The sequence below is a fragment of the Ambystoma mexicanum genome, chromosome 9 (assembly GCF_040938575.1).
Source record: "Ambystoma mexicanum isolate Mex_15411 chromosome 9, UKY_AmexF1_1, whole genome shotgun sequence".
NCBI lineage: Eukaryota > Metazoa > Chordata > Amphibia > Caudata > Ambystomatidae > Ambystoma > Ambystoma mexicanum.
The window spans coordinates 970911050-970932508 of record NC_090931.1 but is presented as its reverse complement, the minus strand read 5'-3'; the positions used below and the strand labels follow the sequence as shown (position 1 = coordinate 970932508).

The window sequence follows — 21459 nt, the reverse complement described above, 5'->3', positions numbered from 1 at the left end:
CTGAAGCCAAAATGTCTGCGTCAAATGGGTCCTGCGAGGTTAGTACTAGATGGAGAGATTTTTATTTCAAAGAATTCTTGCGGTGCATTTGCGGAAAGGGGTTGGAGCCGTGCTTGGTGCCGCACTTGTGGCATTGTGCCTTTCCTGTAAGGGCCTTTGGTTCTCAATGTTCTGCATGTAACCATTTTGTGGTTTTTTGCTGACGTTCTTGTTTGGCTCTGAAGCTTCTTTCTGAGGTTGGAGCCTTCTTTTATTTTTTACAGTCATCGGTAGATGGGTTCCGAGTGCCAATGATTGTCAAATTTGGGCTCTGTGCTTGCTGAGGGGAAGCAGGTTCCTTTCTCGCTGGTATCATAAGAGAATGGATATTCACTGAGTCTTTAAGAGCGTGAGTGAGCGCTCCCTCCTCTAATTGATTTCTACTTTTGGCTTCGCTCTCGCAATGGGGAGCCTTTTTGTCTGTGGGGGAATTCACCAAGTCTTCACTAGCAGGCTGAGGGTGAATCGCGATTACGTCCGTCATGAGGTTTGTTTCTCGTGCCTCAGCAGTAATTGGTGGGGGGTGGGGGGGAGTGTTTTGTCCCCCCACTTCATGATCTTCGCTATCCATGTGGGGTTTGTAAGATCTCCATTTACAAAGGCTGGGGCCATCACGTCGGTCTGGGATGTTGACTCTGTCTCTAATGGTGGGTCCCCCCACATCCCAAAGGGCCTCCCGGAGACCATCCATAGGTTCTGCCTGTAGGGCCGTTTTAGGAGAAGAAACAGCCGTCAAGTCGACCACCGTGTTGACTAGAGGGTCTGAAGCATTCGGAATTAGGTCCGCTGGTGTCTCCGTGCTGGAGTCTTTAAGGGTGCCCCGATTGGGGGTTGGGCGGAGGGGAGGAGGCCATGTTGATGAAGGGGCCAGGCAGGCTCTTTTATTTAGTGAATTCTTACCCAGTGGAGTCGCAGGGTGTTGAAGTCCACTCCGCCGGGTTCCACGTCAGGGGTCCCTTCCTTCGACTCCCGGTCCTTTTCCTGTTGACTCTGGTCTTTTTCTTGAAGTCGGCTTTGTGCACTCCGTAGCAGTCTTCCTTCATCTTCCTCGCCCGCCAAACACAATCTCGCTGCCGCCGCTGCCATAGACTGCAGGGACTGCAATCACCTCTGCTTCCACCTCCTTTTGTGTTTCTTACTGTTTTACGGAGTCAGGTAAACTCCACAGGCACCTGCGTTTTGCATTGTGACAGCACTTTTTGTGCAGTGCCACTGAAGTCCCTTGGACGTCTGTTAAAGTTCAACTATATTTTCTTGGGTGAACTACTGTTCCCAAGAATAGTAATGTCTTACTTGCCTTTACTTTATGGCTCCAGAACACACCACCCTATGTGGAGTGCTGGGGGGGTTAGATAGTAACTCCTTTAACCCATTCCTCATGTAACATTCTGTTACACTAACTCACGTGAATGGCTGATGACTGTTAGGGCTGATTTTCTATACTCTGACCTGGTGGACAGATTTATAAAAGGCCAACCTATATGTGACAGGGACAACTCTGGGGAGCTGTAGTTAAACCAGTTCAGATAGCAGTGACAGGCGGTCTAGAGAGTATACGGGAGGGAAAGCCCAAAATAAGCTCAGGATAGAGGGCTATCAGTAACAAAAGAACACAAGGGGGGGTTTGTCCTGGCTAAACAGTCAAAGCTAATTGCAATTTGTTGGGATGCAAATAAAATTTGATATGTATCTGAATCCCTGTTATAGCTATTATTTATACATATCCAGGGGAAAAATGGGAAAGCATCAAGGAGAAAAAATATATCACAAGCACTTAGTTAATATAAATCTGGGAGCATTTTTTATTTACTCTCCTCAGTCAAGTGTTCACTTTTAAACAGAAATTGCATAGACCCATAAGTAGTGCGTGTGACAGATTATGCGGTCAGCATATAAACAAAGCAGAAACAGATTGATGCATAAAAATACCATCAGGTGACATTCTTAGAGGAAAACCTATGTACACGCAGCTTTCTTATCATATTTAGTACATTTCATGTTCTTCTCATTGAACACCTTAAATGGATAACAGGTAAGTGGCACGTATACCTCGATTTAATAAGACCAACAGAACATTTTGTTGCTCTAACACAGAACCTTGGATAGGTCTGACAGAAGCCAGGCTAGAGGGTGACCAAAATGGATCGACGTCGCTGACATGAATCAAGACCAATTGGAAAACGGGGACCTATTAACCCCTAAGGGGGGGAAGGGTCCCAGGACGTTTCGGCTAAACAGTGGATCACAGCCTTCTTCATGGAGCCAAGGTTTGGAGAAAAAAAAGACTCCATATATAGAGTTAATGAGATACATACACAAGGACACACTGATTAAAACGGGGGAGCTCTGGTAGACTCATTAAATCGAGGTATACGTGCCACTTACCTGTTATCCATTTAAGGTGTTCAATGAGAAGAACATGAAATGTACTAAATATGATAAGAAAGCTGCGTGTACATAGGTTTTCCTCTAAGAATGTCACCTGATGGTATTTTTATGCATCAATCTGTTTCTGCTTTGTTTATATGCTGACCGCATAATCTGTCACACGCACTACTTATGGGTCTATGCAATTTCTGTTTGTTTAAAAGTGAACACTTGACTGAGGAGAGTAAATAAAAAATACTCCCAGATTTATATTAACTAAGTGCTTGTTATATATTTTTTCTCCTTGATGCTTTCCCATTTTTCCCCTGGATATGTATAAATAATAGCTATAACAGGGATTCAGATACATATCAAATTTTATTTGCATCCCAACAAATTGCAATTAGCTTTGACTGTTTTAGCCAGGACAAACCCCCCCTTGTGTTCTTTTGTGACAGGCGGTCTAGGCTAAGTTCTTCAGAGGTGGTGAGCTTGTAAAGGGTCTACAATGGGCTCACACAACAGGAATCACAGCTTAACTTAGACATGATGTATAAAATACATTTATTGGCCAAAACGCTATAGAAAAATGACTACTAGCAAGCAGAGTTATCACACAACACTGGTAAAAGTAGACACATCTATACATTCACTTAATACATATCACAAACTCCTGCAAAGGAAAGGTAAGGTAAGATTAGTATTATGCACTCAAGGTCCACATAGAATGATCCCCAACTTAAATTGTCCAGCCCTAAGTTGTCTGGTGCCTTTTGCCCAACAGTTCAGGTTACAGGTTAAAGTTCCACAGAATCTTTGAAGCAGGAAAAAAATGCAGGTATGTTCTCTGGGGTCCAGTGAAGGGTTCTTATTGTTAGAGTACAAGTTAAACTAGCTAACAGAAGTAGCCTCAACTTTCAGAATTCTTGTGCAAGCAAGTAATCGCAAAGTGAAACGTGTTAGAATAAAGGTTTATTATAAGCCCATTGACTTATAATGGGAGAATAGGGGCAGGTAAGAAGCTCTAACATTACCCCCTGTACTCCAATTCTTCCCCAGACTTTGCAGGACAAAGGAAGAGGGTCGGAGGTTGCCTTTCCCGCCGAAAGTTGCAGTCCTCGATTTGCAGAAGTGCAGGTTCTAGTTGATCTCCGTTGGTCTTTTTCACTATTGCAAGGACTCTCGATGGAAGGATGCAGCAAAACTCTATGCAGGACCCCTCTCAGGACTGGACTCTAATCAGGTACGTGATTTCGGACGGTGGTCACGGCAGCAAGGCGGCGCAACGGGACTCAACTGCTGTGGTCAGACTTCACCTCCTATCTCGGGTCCCCCGTGGTGCTAGGATGCTGAGATTTCACATAGGTGAATCTCGTAGGGCCAGCTGAGGATCCCCAAAGTTCCTGGTCGAAACTTGGAACAGTGACGCTGGCAGCACGGTAGCGCAAATTCTCAGTTAGTCAGCCAAAGGACGGTCCCGGGACACTTCCAAAGGCTCTTCGTTGCAAGACATCTGAAATGGGTGATCCCTCCACTCCAAGGGTAGCAGTTCCTTTGTAGGACTGCTAAAAATCTTCAGCAAGACAGTGCTCCTCCAGGACAGCAACAGAAGTTGGTAGCCAGCTTTCCTTCCGACAGCTCTCCGGTTTCTTGGCAGGTCTCACAGCTGGCTAGAATTCTTGGCTCCTTTAGGTTTCTCCAGGATCTCTGAGGAATGGGTGCAGGGGTCCTCTTATCCTAAAAGCCAGGTAAGAGATGGTGCCCTCACTAGCCAATGACAGGACTAGCCCACACATACACACACACACCCCAGCAGTGGTCCTTTCAGGACCACTGGCTGGAACATTCATGCATAACACTCAGACACACTGAAACCAGTTTGTGGATTGGGACCACAGTCCCAGCCCACATGCTCCCAGCAAACACACACAGCCCTCCAGTAGCCCACCAAAGGCTTCTGCTTTCCCAGGCACTGGAAGTGCTTATAAGGATTTTCCTGGCCTCACAGGCCAGGAAGAAGGCTAAAGAACAATATAGCAAAAGGACAAGCGAAAAATCTTGTGGCACGGCCATGTTGGACCAGTAGCCAAAGGCAGTAAACATGTGAAAGCTAAAACGGAAAAGTCCCCAAAAGTGAGAAAAAAAAGTCACTACTGCCACCAGCTTATGCTTTTAGCACACCTAGAGTAACCAACAACCTCTGAGTTTTTCTAGGGCAAAACAAAAATGCACCCCATTGTACTGCAGTGTAAGCAGCATTGTACAATGATAAAAAGTTACCACATGTGATACAAAAGTAACCAAAGTTGTAACACAGTAACCCAACTAAGGGAAACAAGGTTTCCTAGTATCGAAAGCCTGAAGGACATGTCAGTTTCCCCATAACATATGAGCAAAAACCAGTGCAGTGAACCTTAGGGCTTCACTGCATTGTACAAAAGTACAGGTCAGATAAAAAAATAAAAGCAACAAGTTTGGGGGTTCCATAAAGATGAAAGATAAGGTGCAAAGAGAAATCAGTAGCAGTGGTTTCTTTTGTTACTACCTTGTATCTGCAGGCTGATTTCTCAGCTGCAATACAGCACCTAAGGGTGGCCATTTGCTCAAAATGGCCCCGTCTCCTTTTTATGCCATTTCTTGTAATTTTGTTTCTTCTGAATTTTTACTATGTGTGAATCAGGTTTGAGTGCTTTGTGTGTTTTGCCTTTGGCGGGCTTCCGCCCTGAAGCCCACCCAGGCTCCAGTGTGTCTGGAAAGGCAGGAAGTGAGGGAGGGTCCCAAAACATCCCTGTCCTTTGTCTCTAGGTGTGCCTGAGTGAAACCAGATCCGATTGGCCGGCTGGCTGTCTGTCTTGACGAACAGCCACCCTGCTGGGTGATTGACTGCATAGGACTGTAGATGAAATGGGAGCATGCATAAAAAGAGGTTTTTGGGACTAGAGGCAGAGTCGAGCACAGGAGGACAACATCCGATGAAGATGTGAAGAGACACCAGCAGCACCCTACTGGACAAAGAAGTTCCCAGTGCAGCCCTGCAGCTGTGCCGACACCATGTTGTTATCGACTTGGAAGACAAGCACAGGACAACTTCCTCCCTTAGGCTGGTGGGACCAACTAGCCTCAAGACAAACTTTATTTTAGTGCAACTCCCGACTTGCTGTGACTTGACAAGGCTGCAGAATCCCAATACCTGGGGTGCCTTGACCATCTGTGAGTGCATGGTCTTCCAAAACGCGAATCCGGCCAAAACTTGGTGGGCATCCAGAGGACCCTAGAAAGCAGGAAATCCACACCCAGCGTCCCCTCATCAGAGTCCAGGACAGAGGGATCAAGCAACGTCTAACCAGAGCGGTTTGTTCTTTGGCGGTGAGAAAAAGGCACAAAAACTGCAAAGAGCCAATGAATCGAGAAACATCTATTGCTGCCCAGTACCTCTCTCTCTCTCTCTCTCTCTCTCTCTCTCTCTCTCTCTCTCTCTCTCGAGTGCTGCCGCAGGAGCCCGCTAGACGTCATCCCTTTCGTCACCATGACCAAGGACCAGGAACAAGGGTCTGCTGCACTGCAAGCAGAAGGCATCCAGCTGGAACACATTCTTCAGTTCACAGGCACTGTGGGGTTTGGGGTACATCATCCTTTGCCATTTGGGGTGCTTCCTATTATGGGGAGTGCTATTTTACCCTACTCTGATTTGACCTCAACTCACTTGCACTGGCCTTTCAGCATGTGCTTCTTCAAGGTGACTCTTCTTGAGTTGCTGTAATTTTCTATTTGAACTACTGATTATTTAAAGACATTTTCTAAGAAGTGAGCATCAGAACTTTGAACTGGCCCATTGACTTTGTCTGTCCTGTCTCTCTAAAGGCCCCCTTCTGAACCTATTGGCTTTGGCAGTGCTTGTGTTCCCTTACAGGTTTTAATTGTTGAATACCATTATTGCTGAGATAAAAGACTGCCTCCATCCCTTTGGGAGGATCTAACTGTCTTTAAATAATACCACTTTGTTCTGATCTAATCCTAACCTTTTCCTCCTTTATAACTCAATACTGCAAAGGTGAAACAAAATAAAGTGTTATACTGACTTCAAATGAAGTCACCCTTGGTGCTGGAAAATGTGTAACATATGAAAGAATTACTCACCTGCTTTATTGTTCACTTCTCGAATTGAATCCTAAGTTGGGATTAATGTTATTGCTAGTTACTGATTTTTAAAGAATGCTTTAAATATCTGTGTATAAATAAATACATATTTACTATATAACTTTAAGTGTGCAAGTGTTTACTTGGATACCCGTATTTATTGATTTCATTGTACAGTGCTACAGCTTACATTAGCCCTCTTAAGATAAGCCTGGCTGCTCTGTCACACTAACAACTTGTGTACTACAGGTCTATATTAAAAGGTGGGTTACCCAATACCAAGATAAATCTTGTGTAGTCCCAGAAGTTGGACTGCACTAATTCTTACCCAAGATGCCACATATTCCACACTGGCTGTACACATACCAAGTGCACCCAAGCACATTTTACTACATTACTCTCTCCACTGACCTGGACTGCGGTCCCCGCAGACGTTCACCCACAGCGCGTTGGAATCATACCAATGGTAAAAGGCGCTACACAAATGCCAAATAACATAACGTAACCTCAAATGTAGCTATAATCAAAAACTGGGTGGAGTATGGATTTCAGACATTGGCAAACCAGGCACAATGGCCCCAGTTCCCCCGTAGAGCCGGATTCTAACTATCTCCTTGCATATTATATGTTCTGGCGGCTTCCGCAAGGTTGTATCTACTTTATATAAGTTAATGAAGCATAGACCCTAGGCGATACCCAAGAACTGTGACAAATGGGCCACAAACTTGAACACAGAAACATCTGTTGATACCTGGCATGCGATGTGTAAGCAGACGCATGAGGTATCGACAAACATGCGTTTTAGAATCATACAGCTAAAGATACTGGATAGATATCATTACACACCAGCTAGACTGCGCCTGTTTACACAAGAATCAACTGGTAACTGCCCTCATTGCGTTGGGAGCGATGCCTTCTACATGCTCTTGCCTGCCCTTCACTGTCTGCATTCTGATCTGGAGGTGTGTTGAACACTACATGCTATTTGTAAGGAACTCATGGTGGCAACAGTAAAGACAGACAAGGGATCACTGTTCAAGGGTGTTCATTAAACTGTAAATACAGTGTGGAAAAATACCTAACCTAAACCTAAGATGGGAGCAAGCTTCGACCATCAAATGAAAACTAAGGCAGTCCTTGTGGCGTCTTGTCAAAGTAAAAGGCATATACTAAAAAAAACGATTGCCACATCCTTACAACTAATTACAGAAAAGAGTGTGGGATAGAGTTTTCAATAAAGAAAAAAGTGTTCACAAAGAATACGTCAGGATGTGATTGCCAGGGGTCTTTCTTCCCCATGTTTTGGGCACGGGACAAGGTGGACCTCCAGAGCACAGCACACACTCAAGCTTTCCAAGCACGAGCCGACCGTTCCGTACCAGCAATCAGGTTCTTCGATGGTTAAGTCTCTTTTCAATAAAAGTCTCTTGCCTTCTAGGGCCTGTTGTTTTCAGCAAAACAAACAAAAAGTTCCTTTCAAAATGAATGTTGAGGTGATGACTTTCCACCCTCTGGATCTTCCTCTCTCCGGCTCGAATCCCTAGGCTTCCCTCGATCGGGCTCAGACCTTTCTTTCGGGATCTCCCCCTGCCGGGCATGGATCCCAATGCAAGGGGAAATCCACTTCCCCTGGTCTTACAATACTTCTTGCATTCCCGAATCTTAATGCCTTTTTAAACAGTTCTTTAGACTCCGGCCCTTTTTGTTGGCCTACCTGTGCCGAGTTCACTCTTGCCAACTTTTACTACAGAGTTCACTGTGGACATCCCTCGGTCGGGTTCACTCTTGTCAGCATAATTTATTTCGAGACTTTAGACTTCGCCCCTTTTAATCGGCATCCCTCCTTCGGGTTCACTCTTGCCAATCTTGTCATTCTTATCTTTCTCAATCATGTCTTGTCATGCAGGATTCACTTCCCTTAACTTCACAATCATTTGTCGGCCAAAGACTTTCTACTGTACACAGGATTTTACAAGACCCCTGTATGGCCACTTTGACCCCCTTTTGTCTTTTCCTAAGGCCTTCTGGTTACGGTAGTTTCTACCATCGAGTAACCACCCAGAGTTTCCTGCACAAGCACCCACGTGGTGCCGGACTCCTCCATTGCTAGTTTTCCCCTTCTTTTATCAATAGCTCTTTCACAGTTCAGTTTCTTACCAATTCTCCCCTCGACTCAACAGCTGTGATGAACCGCTTGGCTTCTTTCTCTTTGGAGTCAAGATGGGTATCCACAGAGACAAGTGTCTCTCCCCGCCTTGGTAAACAGTGGAGGAGGGTCTTGTGTACTGTTGACATCTGCTGCAACACACGTTGGCTATTGTTCGAGGTCTTATAATTCCTTCTGCAGAGGTTTCACGGGCCTTCGTCGGAAAGGGCAAGGTCACTCCTCTCCTGGTCACCCTCTCGATATGCACAGGCATTCTCCTCCTCTTGAACTGCTGTGCTGAGTTAGCTCTCACGTCGTGCGGTCTGCCTTGCTCGTCCTGTGCTCCACCTTTTATCCCTGTGGGGAAGGGAAAGGGCTGTCACGTGTGTGTGATTCTGGTCAACTGCCTGACTTTGCCTGACCCTTCTATTGGGGACATGTCAGGTAAACGGCTCTGGTGTTAGTCCGTTGTCTTTCGTGTTGTGGGAATGTTTTCGTGTCGGAAAAAGGGGTGGGGGGCAGTGTTTTGGAATATCCTACCTAGTAGGATGGGGAAAGGGGGATATTGCGTCTCATCAGTCGGTGTACCACCCCCCAAGTACCCACCATCCAGGTGATCCTCCCTCACTGGTCCAACCCCAGGAACTGGATCCAATAGCGATGGCCGTGTCTTTGCCACCTGGATGACAGATTCCTGGGGACCAGCCAGGGAGACACTTTCAGATTTCGCACATATTACAGAGGTTGAAATGTACCCAAGCCTGCTTGCATGCCTGTTCTGACCAGTTTTGTCAAAAACGCTGAACACATACAAGTATTTGAATCTTTGTCTCTTGCTAGAGAAGATAGGTGCATTTTACGGAATTGCATACACCCAAAAACCCCAAACAAGGAACAATGGATGAGGGACATACATGGTCTTGGCAAATGATAAAGAGGAACTATGGACTGCAATTGTTCTAGTAAGATCCGTCCTAAAGACATCTGGTGCCCTTTAGGGCATACCTGATAAGTGTGAATCTAGCGCGTAATTGAAATGTAATGTCACCATTGGGTGTTGCACAATGTAGAAATGTATGCGGGCTTGCTGTGATCAGTTGTAAATGTATATGCAAGGGTATTCACAATCTTTGTATGAGGGGACTTTGCTTCTACATGTATTCGCTTGTTTTTAATGTGCAAATTCTTGTACCTCTATGAAATGCCATGTCTGTAAATAAAGTAAAAACAACAAAAACATTAAACTGTCCTCAAGACACTTAAAATGACAGTTGCCTGAAGAATGGAGCGAAACAAAGCCTCCAAAGACTATCCAACAAGAGAGAAATTATGTGGCTTAAAATTAGATGAATAATGTAAATGTAAAGCACAAAGTAAAAAACAGATCTGCATTGAAATTATGGATTTTGCTTTTACAATGTATAATATCAGTTTTGTATACAGTGATGCAAGCCAGATTGATCGCTAAGTGCTGTAATAACTATTGACATTACCCAATTTAACATTACTCAATTTCTTAAACCTCAAAGAACGGCTCAGTCTGTGTCTCCAGCATTCAAGCTTACAAAAGTGCCACAGATGACAAGGAATCTGGAGAAATCAAAGGAGGGCAGACAAACTGAGTGAAAAGTGAAAAATGAAGACATGTTAATGAGTAACCTCATGGTGGTGAATGTTTCATACACCTTGCAATGAAGCTAAAGGAACATATGGTTAAATAATGTGAGGTCTAGTGGGTGCAGTACCCTGCCTTGTTCTGTGGACAACTAAGGCGGTGACTCTGAACTAGGGGCCACTCCAGGCTAATGGATGTTGGGCCCAGGTGTGGTATAGGGAGGATCCCCTCGTCACCCCCTACCATGATGCTGTCACCTAGCAGGGGACAATCCGCATTGCATCCCAGACAAGCATTGGGTCTCTAGGACTTCACCAGCTGACTAACCATTAATGCAAGCCCACATTGAAAGCTTTGATCCTGAAATTACAACTGTAACTAAAATAAAATGTTGTGAAGCAGGCCCAGACTCTTCTGGTTTCTCCCACAAAAAACAGGGGGAAAAAATAAAGTTAAGCATTCTAAGAATCTCTGTACAACAGGCCCCCCAGACACAAAGGGCAAATCCCATGCTTTCAGTGTCAGGAGCTTTACCCTGATAATTATATAAATATTAAATACCATATTTAGTTACCTACCAACACACATGAATATATGGACTATTCCATGAAGGAAAACAACGACCCTCCTTCAGTCCAAACATATTTCATAAAGGAAATGATTTGCTGACCTCAAATGAGCAACAACAAATGGTTATTTTCTGAAGCATAATACAGTACAATATACACAACTACTTAAAATGGAGCATAGGTATCAACATAAAAACAAGCAACTGCCTTTGTCGTAATGGAAAACATTGGTCAGGAAAATGCAAAAAGAAAGAAGGCTAACATGTGTGATTAAGTTCACTTGCATACCTGTGCTTTGAACACTGTTGACTGTGGTTAGGTTTGGACCAATAGAAAGTCCAGAAAGGCTTTCAATTCCAGTTAATGGTGGTGGTAATGTAAGTGGAGAATTTGCTGAAGAAAGTTGAACCTTAAAGAGCACAAAAGTAAAATAAAAAAAAAAAGAAGTAAAAGTTACTCAATGTAGTTACCCATTAGTCACATATGCCGCCCTTTCTACAGACAAGGAATTATAAATATCTCAGATAGCCAGAATGGAGCATTTCTTGTTAACTCTAAGAAAGTATTCAGAAATCCATGCGCAGGTGAAGCTCTGTATGCATTCTGGCTTTGCACCGTTTGTATACTGATTGAATGCCATATTTTGGTCCCGATGAAAGTTACTCACCGAAATTACATACTCCGAGTTCATAGTCCCTTTTCCTCCATACTTGTGGGAGGTAGCCCCCTATGAGGGCAGAGCCAGTTCATGATGCAGAACTGCATTAATTTGATAATGAAATATAAACCAGGCACCTGCATGACAGGGGAAATGTCTACAACAGATCCACACTCAAGCATGCTCCCAGGCCCACCAATTTAGTCATTTAAACTTAAACAAGTCTCATAGGATCTTGTTTGATTGATGGGGGGCATATGGAGGAAAGGGGACTATGAACCAGGAGTAGTCAACATGGTAACTAATAAATGTTTCTAACGTTTATGACACGTCATCTTTCCTCCATATTTGTGGGAGATTTCAAAATTCCCTCTGAGAACTGGGTGGAAGGGAGAAAGAGGATGAACTAGGAAAAAGTAGCTGGAAATTTACCAACCAAAGGTTTTGCTTTGCAGATTGCCAGAACTGGGCACAGAGACTGCTTTAGACCTTATTGTTAGGCATGAATTGATGTAGTAACACAGAGTACACAACCCTTGTCTACTTGGTATTCGGTAACCCACATTTTTTTATAGGTCTGTACTACACAAGTTGGTAGTGTGAATGAGCAGTCATGCCCATCTCAAGAGGGGTAAATGTGAGCTGTAGCAATTAAATTTGCAAATACAAGTAACCAAGTAACACTTACACTCAAGGTTTCAGTTATAAATAGCTATTCAACATCAATTTTTAAATAAGCGTTCTCTAAAAAGGGCAAGATATGTAACACTGTAAATATACTTTAAAATACTTTTCAGAATCAAACAAGTTAGTAGATCCTCTTTGGATATGCTTCTTACACGCTTCCTACAGCCTCAGGTGACTTCAGTTACATGGACAGTAATGGCATTTATATATCAATAGTTATACTTTGCAGATTCTGAGGTTGCAGAAAGGAACGTTTTAAGGAAGGAAAAGTGTTCAACAGGTTCTCAGTATATGTGAGGACAACTACATCTTCCAATGAAATCTAGACAAGCCTTTCCCAGCAATAACAGTCTAAAACAAGTTACCACCTATCAGGGACACACAATATCAAAGTCGATGGACTACAAGAGTCTGCAGGGAGCCAGGCTAGCCAAAGTCAATTGGAGCACAGTCTATGGAGCAGAGGCACTTCTTAGATGAAGTCTTACATAAAGTTAGAGAGTTAGTAGAAAAAAATAGAGTCACAAGCTGTTAAACCTGTGAAAAGCAGAGTTGGAATCAACTCTAAATGTAAGCCACAATAAGTCTCAACTGAGAAAAGCACAGCTCAACGACACTGAGGCAAGTACCCCAAAACAGTACCTATGGTTTGAAGAAGAGTGGTCCAGCTGGATTCTGTCCTGTTGCAGCAATGCAGACCCCTGGTTCCTGAGTCTCAGTCGTGGGGAAAAGAGGGAGGGACGACTGGAGGGCTCCTGCAGCGGCAGTTGAGGTTGTCGGCAGCTACGGGCTACTTTGAGTTCAGCGGCACTTTGCAGTTTCAGCGCTCAATAAACAGCACCGTCACGGATCTCGGTTGGGCTTCCTTCACTCTTTGGGTCCTGCATTCTGGTGAGGGGACTTGAGCACTGGACATCCTGCTTCTGGGGGGCCCTTAGGAGACTCCTGGAGCTTGAAAGGTAGCCCATACTTACAGGGGTACCTCTGAAATACGGGTAATCCTAATCACGCTCACACCAGATTAATAGTTGACCCTTCTAGGGAATTAAGGCAAAGGGTCTTATCTTGCAAGGATATCAAATTTAATCTGTACAAAAATGCGGATGGGGGGCTGTGGGGGAAGAGGGGGCTTTAAAGGTCTCTGCTCCCCGAGCAGCATTCTGTCCTCCATCCGTGGCCGTCTCCTCCAGACTGGTGCTAAGCAGGCGCCTTATATACGGTTTGACTTGGTCACTGGATACTGGCATAGCTCATCCAAAACTGTCTTTCTTCCTTACAAGGGATGCTGCAGTCTTCTTTCCATTTAGGACAAAACTACTTCGCGTATTGCTGCCTAGGCAAGAATACAAGGTAGCTCTTGTTTATCATATTTTGCTATATTATAAACATGTATATATAAACACATTCCCGCCATACTCTCTGCACTTCACTCAATATACTCATTTTATCTGGTCCAGTAATTCTCCTTAAAACCTTGTTTTCCATAGTACTATGTATGCTGTGCATTGAATTTTTGGTCTGCATGGGGTTTTTTTATGGACAGGAAACAGCTGCTCAGCCACTTCTAGTGCTCTGCCAGAGCTAGCGGGCCCCATGCAATGCTTGTAGTTTATTTTTAGCACAGGCTGCATTCCATTTGGCACAGAGCTCTTTACCGTGATTTGAGATTTTAAAACTACATAGAATAACATTTTACAAGTGCATTCCACTAATGGTTAATTGCATTTTATATTTAAATAGTAACTATCTTCATTTAGTTCCTGGCCACGCCTGTGTGTGATTATTTTTGCATGAAAAAAGCTCTCTCAGTGCTCTAGTGCTTAGAGAAGTCTTGCCTAATTATAAAGCGGTGGGTGGGGTGGGGGGTGAAGGAAGGAGCTAGCCAAACGGCAAGCTCCTCCCCAACAAGCTTCTGGACGGATTTCAGACGTTGCACTAGACTATGTATTTCTCGACCCCTGGCACTCAGTTCCTGCAGCAGCAAAGAAGTACAGGCAGTCTGGGAAGACGGTCCAGTGGAGTCCGTCTCTGGGTTAGTTGGTCCCACTAACCCAAGGGAAGAAGTCGTCCCTTCTGGAACTTCTCTGTCAAATTGAAAAACGCGTTTTAGCACAGCAGCAGGGCTTCACCTGGCAATTTAAAGTTTCAGGACGATGCAGCAAGCTTCGTTCACGGTTTCTGCATCAGGTGTTTCTCCCAGCGGTCGACTCTGCCTCTAGTCATTAAAACCCTCACCTCTTAAGCAGGTCTCTCCCATTCATGCACAGCCTAGGCTGTCAATCACACAACATGAAAGGACAGCCCAGCCAGCCAATCAGGACTGGCTGCATTGAGGCATTCCTAGAGACAAAAGACAGGGGAGTGTCGGGAACCACCCTCACATCCTGCCTTTACAGACACACTGGAGCTAGTGGCGTGATTCAGGGCTGAAGCCCGCCAAAGGCAAAACAATCAAAGGGATCAAACCTGGCTTAACGGCAGACTAAAACCCAACAAACACCTCACAAACAGAAAATGGCGACCGGGGCCATTATGACAAAATGGTCACCCATGGGTGCTATACTGCAGCTGAGGATTCAGCCTGCGGTACAAAAGCACAATGGGAAAGAGAAGTAAAGTCAATTTCACTTTACTATTCTTGGGAACAGTATTTCTCGCAAGAAAAGGTATTTAAACCCTATGGGAAATCTAAAGGATTTCTGTGACACTTCACTGAAGGTGCTGTGTGTCCCCATACAAAAAGTAGATGCCTATGCAGTTTGTCAGACTCCAAATCCAGGGGAAACACATGATCCAAATCTGGTTAAAACACATGAGACAGTGAGAAAAAGGTCTCACTTACACCAGGTTTAAGATTAAAAAGTCCTAAAGTCCAGCAAAAGAGTTGGGGGTCTCTAAGGTTGAAGGGAATAAGCACATAAATGAGAATTCTCCCTAACACTTATTAGATGAGCATGTAGGTCTTTTGGCGTTGAAATCTTGTTCAAGGTGTAAATATGTAGTATGCAGTCGACAGTCCCGTGGGTAATGGAGTTGTTAGCAGCTTTTAGAGTCTGGTATGGAGTCTCCATAAATAACTAAAAGCTGAGGGGAGATCTGATATTCCATGTGATTTGAGGTAAGAATTTTCAATTCAGTGCTCCGATCCAGAGTGTGTGGCAATGTCTCTTCATTGGGTCCAGGGTTAGGAAAAAACATGGGCGGGATAATCTGATTGATGAAGAGGTCAGTTACCAACTAGTCCGAGATCTCAATTTTTCCGTGGCCATGCTGACACAGCCATCCAGTCCTGCTTGGGATTCTGGCAATTGTACATTTCCTAGGTTTTGAATGGTGGGATTTCTTACTGTGCTGGGAAACCCTGAAACTTTTTTACTTCCCTTTTAAAATTGTATCCAACCTATTGGCTTTGCCAAGCTTGTTCTGGAGGGATTTTAAAGACTTCATAATACCTACTCAGGTTCCTAGAGGAACTTTGACTCTGTTGAGGCACTAGGCCTCAACAGAAAGGTTTTTTTGGGGGCGTAGGGGATGAAGTGTTTTTTCAAAGTAATTTTCAATAAAGTAAATTGCATCAAAGTGAGTTACTTCGTTGAAATGACATGAAATCATACATATATGTGTATGGGATACATTACTCGCCGTAATCGTATTTCTGATGCTTATTTCTGCTTGGATTCACATGTTGTGCATAGCCTGACATCTAGTGGAAGCTGCTGAGTATTACAGTTGTTTTCGAAACTCGAAAAGGGATGTCGACGGGGCGTGCAAGTAAAACTATCCCTAGTGTGACGTCCACTGTACCTATGATCCCTCACGTGTCGAGGTCCCTCAGATTGTTATTTTTTCTGACATGAGGTAGCATGAGGTGTAGCGTGAGTAAAGTTATATCCAAGTAGATACCTCTCAGACAAGCTCATAAGCATCCATCCGCCTTCTCTCCGAGGGGAGGAAGGGTGGGTCACATGTGAATCTAAGCAGATACAAGCATCAGAAATACGATTACGGGGAGTAATGTATCCCTTCGGAGGCTTGTGGAATCTGCTTAGATCACATGCTGTGCATAGATTAGATTAGTGAGCAGTTTAAGGAGGTGGGACGTGAGAAGGTTCATGAGCGAATAAGTGTATCTGTCTTGGAATGGGTGTCAATGCAATAGTGCTTAGTGAAAGTATGTATAGAGCTCCATGTAGCTGCTTTGCAAATACTGTCTAAGGAATATTTGCAATGAAAGCCAGCGTGATTCCAGTACCTCTTGTGGAGTGGGCCCTGGGCATAAAAGGCAGTGTCCTATTTGAAAGGGAATAGTACAGTTGGATACATCCGACTATCCACCTTGCGATGGTGTTCTTAGAGACATGATCTCCTTCTCTGCCTGGCTCTATGGAGACAAACAGCTGATCTGTTTTTCTTAGCGGTTTGGTCTTGTCTACGTAGTAGAGGATAATGCTGCTAGGTGCACTTTAAGTGAGTTAAACACTAACCCTGCATCCAATAGGTGGAGCATATAGGTTACAACATTAGAAGGAGTACAATCAACTGGTTTGATTTGCTTATTCTGGCACCAAATAACAAATTGTTTCCAGTTGTCATAGTATCAGTGCCTTGTGTTAGGTTTTCTTGATTCTTTCAAGATATCCATACATCTCTGGGGTAAATGGAGATGTGCGAACTCTATGACTTCAGGGGCCATGCTGCTAAGTTCATTGAGTTGGGCTGAGGATGCACTGTTAGCCCCTCGCGCTGGGAGAGTAGGTTGTACAGGCACGGGAGTGTGATGGGGTCGCACACCGCTAGTTTGCGTAGGTGTGGATACCATGGTTGTCTCGCCCACATTGGAGCAACTAGGAAGAGCGTCATCGCTTCCCTGTGGATCTTGTTCACCACCTTCCTCATTAGAGGGGTTGGTGGAAAAGCGAAGGCAAACATCCCTGACCAATTCATCCATAGGGCGTTCCCCTATGCTGGCTGGGGGAACCTGGATGAGAAGTCTGGGCATTGACGATTTTCGCTTGTGGCGAATAGGTCTATAGTTGGAAAACTCCACAGGGAAAAGAGGTGTTCCGTGACCTCTTTGTGTAGACGCCACTCGTGTTCTTCTGGCAGGGGGTCTCTGCTCAGTGAGTCTGCTAGAGCGTTGAGTTCCCCTGGAACATGTTGAGAAGACAGGAACATCTTCCGTCTGAGTGCCCATCTCCAGATTTTCTGTGCAACTTGGAGAACGTGTCCCCCCTTGTTTGTTGAAATAAAACATTGCTGTGATGCTGCCTGTTAGGATCTGCACCGACAGACTTGTTAAATGGGGTTCGAATGCTTGGAGGGCTTTGAACACTACTAGAAATTCCAGCACGTTGATGTGGTTCTGAGCCGTAGAGTGAGACCACAGACCCTGAGCTGTGTGGTGAAGGTAGTGCGCCCCCCCGCCCCGCTAGTGAGGCATCTCTTGTGACCACTGCTTGTATCTAGGGATCGTTGAAGGCTTTCCCCTTGGTCAGATTTTCTCTCGTCCACCAGCAAAGGTTTTGTACTAGTGTTGGCGAAACGACCACTAGGTCATCCCACTGACCTCTTGCCTGAGACCATTGTTTCGCCAACCACTCCTGTATGGGACGCAGGCGCACTTGGGAAACCAGGTAAATGCAAGATGCCATCATGCATATTAAACTCATTGCTTTGCGTACCCTTATCTGGCGGACAGCCCGATAGTGTGGTATTTGCAGTAACAAGTTCTTTACTCTCTTCTCTGAGGGAAAGACTAACCCTTCCTCTGTGTTTAGAATAGCTCCTAAGAACTGTTTGGAGGTGCTGGGCACCATGCTTGATTTTCTCTCGTTGATCGAGAAGCCCGATTGAAAGAGGAGATTGATTGTTGCCTGAATGTTTTGTCTGCAAATTAGAGGCGATTCCCCTGTTATGAGCCAGTTGTCCAAGTAAGGGTACACTGGGATTGCCTCCCTGCGCAGGTGCGCTGCCACCACCGCCAGTACCTTGGTGAATACCCTTGGAGCGGAGGCTATTCCGAAGGGCAGCACCTTGAATTGGTAGTGCTGGTTCACTATCTTGAAACGCAAGAACCTTTGGTGCGCTGGAAACATTGGAATATGAAAATAGGCATCTTTACAATCCAATGTTGCCATGTAATCCCCCTTTTTTAGAAGCGGGATTACTTCTTGTAGCGTAGTCATGCAGAACTTTTGTGGGTTGACATATTTGTTTGCAGGCTTCAAATCCAATACCGGGCGCATTGTTGGATTTTTTTTGGGCACAAGGAAGTAAATTGAATATGTACCCGTTTACCTGGTTGGCCGGGACCACTTCTATGGCGTCCTTTAATAGAAGCGCTGTAATTTCCTCTAGAGGAATCCGTTGATGTTCTTCTGAGTGTACCTTTTGTCTCGGGGGGTGATCGCGAGGTCTTTGAAGAAGTTCTACACAGTAGCCCCCTGCTACCATTGACAGCACCCATCTGTCTGAGGTAATACCCTCCCATGTGTGGGTGAAGTTGGAAATTCGTCATCCTACTGGAGATGCATGGGAGGGTACTTGGAGCAGAATGTCACTTGCTCTGAGGGGCGAGCTTGGCCTCTGCCCCGAGTACCACGACCTCTTCGATGTCCTTGTGGATAGCCCTGAAAGGATTGTCCTTGGTTTCCATAGGAACCCTGGCCCTGGTTGTATCCAGATCACCTCTGAGAATTTTGTCCCCGAAACCGGCAAAAATTGACGTTGCCCCTCTGCTGTCATGATCTCTGCTTCCAAAAGATCAGGACTTGCCCGACTCCCTTGGAAGCAGACCCATAACCCCTGTTCCGAGTGCAGCCAGTCTCAATTGGGACCTTTTGGACCCTGTCCTGGCGCCATTGGCACCAAGCTCATAAAGATGCCCAGTCCCAGCGCTGGAAGCGCCGGGCTCATAATGCTTGGGTGGACTTACCTGCAGCAGACCATGCTGCTTACTTACCTGCCAGTTGAACCCCTGATCCTCTTCTGTTTGGGACTACTTTTCCTGTTGGGTGGGGCAGGAGCCACTCCCTAGGTTCAGAACACTGGAACTCTTCTGGAAAGCAGGAACTCTTTTCTTACCTAGGCGTGGCTGTGGAAGGAGACACCTAAGCACTACAGGAGGCTATTTAAACCACACCCGATGGATGATGTTATTCTGCATTCTCTGCAGCAGAACGCTCATCGTGTCTTCTGCTTCTGATCCTGGGCCTAAGGGAACAAAGGCTTACCATCATGGAATCCAGTCTTCAGCAGCACCTGTAAAGACAAAGAAAGAACAGGTTAGCACTATGGTCTTCAGTGGCAGCGCATCTCTTACCTGGTCCATCGGCTGTCACCAACGCCTCGCGCTGCATTCCGGCATCTGAAAGACAAAGGCTTACCTACTCTTCGCAGGCTCCGGAGGTCTTCGCACTGCATTCCGGCATCTGAAAGACAAAAGCTTACCAGCTCTTCGCACGCTCCGGAGGCCTTCGGCGCTGCATCCCGCATCTGAAAGACAAAAGAAGGTGCGTTTAAAGACATTGGGCAACTTTATTACTCACGTGCCATTACTCCTTCCCACGCCGAATCCAGTGGGTATTCCAGCACCCTTCAGCTTCTCTAAAGTACCTGCAAGATAAAAGGGACAGTTAGTGCGCATCGTGAAGCAGGCTACAAGCGCTTACTTACGTGCTTCCAGGCGCTTCTATTCCTCACGCGGGTTCGATCCTCAACTCTCATCAGCCCGCCATCCGCCATCGCCGGAACCCTGCAAAACAAGAGATATCATTACAAAAGACTTTTAAGACATTTGAAGTGCCCAGAACTTACCGTTCGTGCAGTTAACGACGGACAGCAGTCCTCTGAGGTCAAGAGGCCTGCACCCTTATCCAGTGAAGAAACTGGTTACGGCACCCTGCCCCGAGGCAGATGGAGAGCTCGGCGTTCACTTACCTAAGGTGAGGGCGTTAACCTTTGGGGTTCTACAGGAGAAGAGAAAGGGAAGAGGAGAGAGGCACCCAATAACCCCAGTTCATTAATCCCATATTTTCTATCTGCAGACATCTTACTCTTCGAGTCAGACATACAGTGCACAGAGGTCCAGCCCAAAGAGCCAACCGTGTGTTACACATCACCTTTGAAGATACGGCATTCACCCAGTCAAGACCGGCGCCTCTGCGGGAATCAGGTGAGCGCTACAGAACACAAAGCCTACCGCAAAACTCCCACCCAGGCGCTATGGAAGCCTCGGATACCGACCAGCTAGCCCAGTTACTTGGGGAACTAAGAGCAGAAGTGCATGCAGCCCGTCAGGAAACGAATGCTCTAAGAAGGGAACTGATTATTTCCAAGGAGCGAACAGACAATCTCGCTAGACAATTGCTACAGTCACAAGCCGGACAAACTCCGTTACCCGCATCAGGGGCAAATCTTCCTTCAACATCCTCTACGAACCCAGTGCAGATCAACCTACCTGGGAATGTACCTCTGGCTCCGCCCGAACGATTTTCTGGTGACCCAAAGAGGTTTGCAGTATTTATTAATCAGTGCCGGTTGCACTTCTTATGCCGGCCAGCAGCCTTTCCAACTGATCAAGCTAAGGTAGCTTTCGTACCTTAGTGGCAATGCGGCAGACTGGTCGATCCCTCTAGTTAATCAAGATGATCCGGTTCTCCATGATTTTCAAGCTTTTCAGCTCAGTATGGAAAAACTGTTTGCAAGACATTCACAGGGGCAGGCCTTGGACAATGAGCTCCTTTCATTGCGACAGGGTAATCAAGACCTTTTGGCTTATATTGCGTCTTTCAACAGACTGATAGTGGAAACTCCATGGCCTGAGGACAAAAGGATTACGCTGTTTTATAGAGGTCTACGTGGAGAGCTCAAAGATGTGTTAGCCCAAGTAGTAAATCCCCCGCAAGACTGTTCGGACTATATTGACTTAGTCGTTCAAATTGACCACAGACTGCAGAAAAGGAAGGCCGGTTTGATGCTCGAGTATTTTCCAAACCACCAACTCCTACCAAAGGAGTAGACTCCGGGGAACCCATGCAAATAGGGGGCCTGAAAGGACCACTAACACAAAAGGAGCGGGAAAGGAGAAAACAGCTGCAATTATGCCTCTATTGCGGAAACTCGGGGCACTTTCTTCGAGACTGTCCGGTGAAACCAGCCAAGAAGGCAGTAGGAGCTGCAGTTACCAGGGTCACAAACTCTGAGCAGGGAAACGACCTCGCCCGACAAGAATAGAGGTCCT

General features: G+C 45.5%; 1 protein-coding gene across 2 annotated transcripts in view; it reads right to left on the bottom strand.

Annotated features, from left to right (window-relative positions):
* GORASP2 (golgi reassembly stacking protein 2) overlaps positions 1-21459 on the bottom strand; it is a 547667-nt gene that overhangs the window by 192796 nt on the left and 333412 nt on the right. For both annotated transcript variants that reach the window (XM_069616189.1, XM_069616190.1), the window contains exon 7: positions 11162-11282. In XM_069616189.1, the coding sequence (XP_069472290.1) occupies positions 11162-11282 (121 nt within the window). The remainder of the gene's footprint in view (positions 1-11161; positions 11283-21459) is intronic.